The sequence below is a fragment of the Otolemur garnettii genome, unplaced genomic scaffold (genome assembly GCF_000181295.1).
Source record: "Otolemur garnettii isolate 467f Iridium unplaced genomic scaffold, OtoGar3 scaffold00008, whole genome shotgun sequence".
NCBI lineage: Eukaryota > Metazoa > Chordata > Mammalia > Primates > Galagidae > Otolemur > Otolemur garnettii.
Window position 1 is genome coordinate 13,396,418 of NW_003852403.1, and position 7,949 is coordinate 13,404,366.

Sequence of the window (7,949 nt, forward strand, 5' to 3'; positions counted from 1 at the left end):
AACCCACCACCCTCAGTATATGGGGCCAGCTCCCTACCCACTGAGCCACAGGTGCTGTCCTGGGAACAAGTTTTGTTGAATCACCCATTTATAACACTCAATACTGGACCATTGTCTGAAAAGTTTGAAATGAATTTAAAGCATATATTTATAAAATTTATGGAAAGATTCTTCCTTATGTTATAGTAATGCAGAAGGCAAAGTTTGTTCTCAAACATGACATTCTATTATTTTCTTCAATAGGAAACTTTCCTTATCTGTCACAGAGTATAGGCTATTGTGTTAGTGTTCTATGCTGCCATAACATATTATTATAAACTCAGTAGCTTAAAATAACACATTTATTATCTTAATAGTTCTATAGATCAGAGAGTAATGTGAGTTTCATTGGGCTCAAATCAAGTATCAGCACAGTAGCGATCCTTTCTGTAGAGGTTCTGGGAAAAATCCATTTCCTTGCTTTTAAGGTCCAGCCTCTAGAGGTGGCCCCCATTCCTTGGCTGCTGACCCCTTTCCTTTATCTTCAACTCCAGCAACATTGCAATCCTTCTGTTGTCACATCTCTCTCTGTGATATAGCAAGGACAGGCCATCTGCTTTAGTACTTATGTAATTTGATTGAGCCCACCCAGGTAATCCAGTTTTATCTCCCATCTCAAGTTTCTTAACCTTACTCACATCTACAAAAGTCTCTTTGCCACATAAAATAGCATCTTTACAGATTCCAGAGAGTAGAGTGTGGCCATCTTTGGGGAGGGGCGTTATTCTGCCTGCTACAGTGACCCAAATATTATAACCTGATTCTCTAGGAACGTCTTCATTGTATTTCAGAAACAATGATTTTATTTTTATTTTTTAAAAATACAGATAATTTTGTTTTTTTAGAAATGGAGTGTCTCTCTGTTGCCCAGATTTTAGTGGCTATTCCACCATGATAGGTAGTAAGATTATCCTACTTAGCTTTGAACTCCTCAGCCTCTTCAGCAACTGGGACTGCAGGTGTGCACCACCATGCCTGTCTCAACTCTCTTTTAACTCAGAGAAAACGTTACTGTTTTGGGAGCAGAATTGTCATTCATCTTTACTATAAGATTTTAATTTATATATACATCTGACATAATAGCTTTATTGCAAAGAAGTCTCTCTTTGCCTCTCTTACTTTGCTCTTTTTACTTAAGATTAATGAAGAAGAGGAATTTGGAAACTGACTACTCAGGGCGGCGCCTGTGACTCAAGGAGTAGGGCGCTGGCCCTGTATACCAGGGGTGACGGGTTCAAGCCTGGCCATGGCCAAAACTGCAAAGAAAAAAAAAAAAGAATAAAGAAAACTGACCACTCAAGTATTTTTTTTATTCCATTAGTATATACATGTCCCATACTTATACATATTTTAACATTGTCTTGTAGAAATGGGTTACCTTGTTCATTGGGTGGAACAAGGTGATCTGAATTTTTTCTCTTGTTAGGTTATATATGAAACTGTGTAATATGGTGACTTATTTGTGGGTCAGTTATTCTTTTGCATTAATTGTTTCAAAGACAAGATATTCTTGTGCACAGTCACAAGCTGATTGGATTTGCAGAATCTGCCTGTCCTTTGAATCCCAGACAGCAAAGACCACTTCTTGTCATCTTTGCTCAGTGATGGAGATATCTGTTTTCTCTCAATCTTAACTACAGTTCAAAGTAATTTGGTGTTTGTATTAGATATTTGCCAATTTCCTTGGTATAAAATAAAACTTCATGCTTTATCTTATAAATAAGGACAATTTTACCTGGTTTGAGGATCAGTCCTGATTCTTTAACTTATTCCCAGTTCACTTTTTGGCTAAACTAAACTGAAAGCTGCTGCATTTTCTTGGCAGCCATTGGGATAATCCTGCAAAGAAAAAATTTAAAGATAGATAAAATATTTGTTTAGAGAAGTATTTGTTCTTTTTACCTTATGAAAAGCAGGTCGCAGGTTTTTAATCACTAAAGCTTTATCCTAAGCCATGTGAAGATTTAGCTGAGTTCCTTCCTTTTATGTCTCTTGGTGCCTTTTGTGACTCAGTGCCAAATTGGAGCCCTGTAAGCATGTCAGAGATGGTATGCATAGGGAATAAAGAGCATCTTAATAGTCCCTAAGAATTTTTGACATGACAGGATGAAAACAGTAATTGTAGTTTTTCAAATTCAGCAAAGCTTTTGAAATAGGACAAAGTTACTCTGCCAAAAATCTGCAGTGCCTGCAAAAATGTGTTTGAAGATGCTCTTTTTAAAAAGCTGGAAAGATCTGAAACCAGCAAGTAATATAAAGCAAGTCTCCCTAGCCCTCTTCCCCTACCTTCCCCCTGCCATGTGCCTTGTTTAAGGAGTGAACATGAAAAGTAAAAAGTGCAAAGTTAATTTACTTCGGAGAAGGAGGATGAGAATCAGAATAGATTGTTCTGGACTGGTTTGGGGTACCTTGTTTTCCTAAATGGAAGAGACTTACTTCTTAAAAAAAAAAAAAGGCCAGGCATTGTAGCTCGTGCCTGTAATCAATCCTAGCACTCTTGGAAGGCTGAGGCTGAAGGATTATTTGAGCTCAGGAGTTCAAGACCAGCCTGAGGAAGAGCGAGAACCCCATCTCTGCTAAAAATAGAAAAAATTAGCCAGGTGTCTGCTGAGGCAGGAGGATCCCTTGAACTCAGAAGTTTGAGATTGCTGTGAGCTAAACTGACACTGTGGCACTCGTGCCTGGGAAACAGAATGAAACACTGTCTCAAAAAAAAAAAAAAGGCACTTCTATTAAAGCCCTCATGAATAAACTGGTAAATTATACCACCTGAATTCTTTTCTTGCTCTTTGATCTTTATTTTTGATCTTTGGTCTTAGCCTTTGCACTTGGTATACTTAGAAAGAATGTCAATAAATAATGACATTTCTAACCTGAACCTTTTATGTTGTAAAGATCTCTAATTAAATTATGAAAAAGAAAACATTGAAGAATGAATAGGCCAGTACATAGTGAGCTGTAGTTTAAGCTGATGGCTTTTTAAATTGGAATATTAAAATGTGGCTATATGGGAATTTGATTAAAACTGCAGTGCTATGCAGCTGTTTTAAAGAAATGAGTAGTTGAATATTTTTTTATAAATTTGGGGGGTAGAGTTTTAATTTAAAGGATGCTATCTGACGAGAAACAGCATTTTCATTTTAATTTTTCAGCTAAAGGCTCATGTAGTTCTATAGATTTTGAATGAATTATTCAGTGTTTAGTAAATCCTGAAGCTCCGTGTCCCTTGTGACTCTTTTGTGTGAGATGTAGGACACAAACAGTACACTGGCTCTCAGTACAGAGTCGGATAAATGTGCAGCTCTTTTTAAGCTCCAGCATCACGCTCCAGTCATTAAGTGTTCCCAATAAGCCTGAGGTCAGACCAGAGGAGGAGTTTAAGAGACAAAAAACTGGAGAGAAGGAAGGAGAGAAAATACCCAGGAACAATTGTTAATGCCTAATTATTGCCTTGGGTGTCATCAGTTGGAAGGTGTGCTCATAGGTGTCCCAGGTGGAACAGTTTGACCCCCAAGACAAAGAGCATTTATCAGGCAAATGGCTGGATGTCTGTTCTGCCCTTTAATCTCCCTCGTAATAAACTTTGGGTACAGATTGAAAGAATTTGTATCTACTACTCAAAGAGCAGGTTTCAGATCCTGTTTCATTACTTCATTTGGTTTTTTGTTCTTAGTATTCCAGCTCATTCCAAGGATTTGAGGTAGTTTAGGGTAAGGATATATTTATAAAAGAAATGCTAAAGTCAGAGACATCAGAAGCCTGAGACATTCTATCTAAGGATAGAATGGGGAGAAAATTCTACCTGAAAGTCAAGGTGAGATGTTAATTGTGTTTGAGTCTTAAAATTTGGTGCTATTTTCTGGTACTAGCGTACTTGAACTAAATTCCAAAATAAACACACCAAATTATTGTAGTTCTTACTTGATAAAAAGCAGTATAATAATTTTTGAGAAGAGAAACCTTTTTGGTTCTCAGTCAATAAAAAATGTGTCATTTAAATCTTTTTTTTTTTTGAGACAGAGCCTCAAGCTGTCCCCCTGGGTAGAGTGCTGTGGCATTACAGCTCACAGCAACCTCCAACTCCTGGGCTCAAGCGAGTCTCCTGCCTCCGCCTCCCAAGCAGCTGGGACCACAGGCGCCTGCCACAACGCCTGGCTATTTTTTGTTTGCAGCCGTCATTGTTGTTTGGCGGGTCCGGGCTGGATTCGAACCCACCACCTTAGGTGTACGTGGCTGGCGCCTTAGCCGGTTGAGCTATAGGCGCCGAGCCTGTCATTTAAATCTTAAAAGAACGGCTAGGTGCCTGTGGCTCAAGCTGCTAGGGCGCCAGCCACATATACCTGAGCTGGCAGGTTTAAATCCAGCCCGGGCCTGCCAAACAACAATGACGGCTGCAACCAAAAAATAGCCAGGCATTGTGGGGGGCACGTGTCGTCCCAGCTACATGGGAGGCTGAGGCAAGAGAATCGCCTAAGCCCAGAAGTTGGAGGTTGCTGTGAGCTGTGATGCCACAGCACTCTACTGAAGGTGATAAGATGAGATTCTGTCTAAAAAAAAAAAAATTGCCAGGTTGCTCTTAAAGATGTGACATCAGTATGTATCTCTACTATTGTCTATATTATATGTTATACAGTATATAGTATGCTATCGCTGTTCATAACTTTTAGAAATAATGAAGAAAGATAGGCCAACACAGTGAATGTCTTTATGAATCAGAACTGTCATCCCTTGGCTGTCTCTATTAGAGACAGATATTGGGATAAACATGATATGACATTGGAATTACTTTCTAGTGTTTTCTAATTTTTTGGCATTGAACATTTATTAATTTTGAAATTAAGACAGATAATTTTAAAATAATACAGTTACTTTGTGTACTATTTGACTATGTATATGAGCTATGTTTCAAAATATAATAGCCCTCTTGGCTTAAACAATTATAAAAATCTTAATGTTTTTTCCTTTGCAGTGACATTTCTGGAGGCAGACCCCTAGAAGTAGAGATGGCAGGAATAGAATACATGAATGATGATCCTGGCATGGTGGATGTTCTTTATGCCAAAGTTCACATGAAAGATGGCTCCAACAGGTATATTTCTTGAATACTTCTTTGTTTCAATTAAGAGGTACCTAAAAGAATCCCTGGAAATTCAATTTATTTTGATCATTTTTTTGGGGATCTTATTATTGTAAAGAGTATGTTGATTCCCTCTGCCCCAATTCTTTCTTAATTAAAAAAAAAAAGTAAGCTAATATCTTGAAAGAGGAATTTGGTGGAAGAAAAAAATATCAGACTTTTAGTCTGATAACTATTGAGTTATTTGGATAATATATTGATAGCAATGATCTAGTTTTTGTGGAATTCAGTGCTTCCTTTGTATTTGCCAGGGTAAGAGGCACAAAGGATGTTATTTTAGGTTAGGAATTTCAAATGTGATATAATGCAGGTTCAATAAATACCAAGGCAAAATGAGGATGAAAACTTTACCAGCTTCATAGGATTATTAAGATTAATCTGTATAAAATGCTTAAAGTAGTATTTGTATATAGTATCATTACAAAAACATTAGCAAATCTTTTTTTTTTTTCCTGAGACAGTCTCACCCTATTACCTGGGTCAGAGAGCCATAATCCCAGCCTAGCTCACAGCAACCTCAAACTCCTGGGCTTGAGCAATTCTCCTATCTCAGCTTCTGAGTAACTGGGACTACAAGTATCATGTCCTGCCAATTTTTCTATTTTTAATAGAGCTAGGCTTCTCTTTGCTTGGTCTGGTTTCAAACTCCTAAGTTCAAACAGTCCTCCTACCTCGGTCTCCCAGAGTGCTAGGATTACAGGCACAAGCCATTGCTCCTGGTCTGTTTACTCTTTTTAATTTTAATTATTTTAAGAGATAGGGGCTTACTCATTTGTTCAGGCTTGAGGATTGAACTTCTGGGATCAAGGGGCCCCCTCACTTCAGTCTTCCAAAGTACTGGGATTACAGGTGTGAGCCACCATACCTGACCTCTTTTTAATTTTTGTTGTTACTACAGATTCTCATTCTGCAGTCCAGGCTATTTCTGAGGCTGGCTTAGGCATCCAGAGCCCTTTCCAGCATTAATGTCATTTATCAGTTTACTCAAGGCCTTTGGTGAGCAGAGAAGCACAACTTGAGTTGGAAGTTTGTTGTTGTTGTTGTTTTAGACAGAGTCTTACTTTTTACCCCTGATAGAACACTGTGGCATCATAGCTCACAGCAACCTCAAACTCCTGGGCTCAAGTAATCCTCTTGCCTCAGCCTCCCAAGTAGTTGGGAGTAAAGATGCCTGCCACAATGCCTGGCTATTTTTTAGAGACAGGGTCTCGCTTTTGCTCAGGCTTGTCTCCAACTCATGAGCTCAAGTGATCCACCTGCCTTGGCCTTGGATTAACAGGTATGAGCCATTGCACCCAGCCCTGGTTTTTGTTTTTTTTGAGATAGAGTCTCACTCTATTGCCCAGGCTAGAGTTCCATGGCCTCAGCTTAGCTTACAACAACCTCCAACTCCTCAAGCAATCTTCTTGCCTTAGCCTCCTGAGTAGCTAGGTCTACAGGTGCCTACCTGGACACTTGGCTAATTTTTTTCTTTTTAATAGAGTTGGGATCTTGCTCTTGCTCAGAGTGGTCTTGAACTCCTGGGGTCAAGAAATCCTCCTACCTCAGTCTCCCAAAATGCTAGGATTACAGGTGTGAGCCACAGAACTCAGATTGAACTAGAAGCCCTACAGAGAAAATATGAGTTTCCAAATCTATTTGATTTCATACAGAATCTCTCCTTAGGTTTCTCTTAATTTGAACTGATAATCTTAATTATGTCTTCCCTCAATTCATTGGAAGTGAATTTTGAGGGGAAGGAAGGAAGAATGGTATAGGACCTATTTTTTTGTGTGTTCTGTAGCAGATTTTTCTTTTCTTAGCTCAGGAGGCTGAGGCAGGAGGATGAGCCCAGGAGTTGCAGTGTGCTATAATGATGCCTCTGTGGTAGCCTGGATGATGAGGTGAGCCACTGTCTCAAAAGAACAATAAAAAAAGAAATATAATTAGCCTCTAGGGCATAGGGCAGGACCCTCTTTGGAATGAGAATTTTATGACCTACAATCAGAAAAACAGGGACAGGGGAGATTAGAGTCCTGCTTTATGGTAGGTGAAAGGAGGGCAGGATGAAGGTCAAAGAGATTGTTTTCTGAGACCTGCTCTTAGGTGTAACCTAAAGTTATAAAAAAAAGACTGTAAAAGGGATATGGTAGTTATGAACTAGCAAACATGGATAAAACTCAATACGTGTATCAGTGATCTTCAACTGATATGCCTTAGCATACTGGTGTACCCTGAAAAATAATTTTTTTCTTTTTTTGAGGTAGAGTCTCACTATGTTGCCCTCAGTAGAGTGCCGTGGTGTCACAACTCACAGCAACCTCCAACTCAGGAGGTTCCTCTTGTCTCACCCTCCCAAGTAGCTAGGACTACAGTCCCCCACTGCAATGCCCAGCTAATTTTTTCTATTTTTAGTAGAGATGGGGTCTCACTCTTGTTCAGGCTGGTCTTGAACTCCTAAAGTCAAGCAGTCTATCTGCCTCAGCCTCTCAGAGTGCTAGGATTATAGGCAGGAGCTGCCCTGCCCAGCTGTAAATCTCTTTAATAGAAGACAGCTCAGTTCTCATATCTGTATTCAATCTATTGTATTATGTTATTTTGATTGAAGTATTAACATATAAGAAAAATCTAGCCTAATTGATACAGATGTATGGTTGGAAAAGTGAAGAGTACGTTAATGGCCTTTTAAGATAATTGTGGGCTCGGCGCCTATAGCTCAACCGGCTAAGGCGCCAGCCATGTACACCTAAGGTGGCGGGTTCGAATCCAGCCCGGACCCACCAAACAACAATGA

At 39.3% G+C, this 7,949-nt stretch overlaps 1 protein-coding gene across 1 annotated transcript in view; it reads left to right on the plus strand.

Annotated features, from left to right (window-relative positions):
* The window catches only part of ASCC1 (activating signal cointegrator 1 complex subunit 1), a 135,391-nt gene that overhangs the window by 69,236 nt on the left and 58,206 nt on the right, over positions 1 to 7,949 (plus strand). The window contains exon 7 of the mRNA XM_012801401.2: positions 5,009 to 5,128. Within this exon, the coding sequence (XP_012656855.1) occupies positions 5,009 to 5,128 (120 nt within the window). The remainder of the gene's footprint in view (positions 1 to 5,008; positions 5,129 to 7,949) is intronic.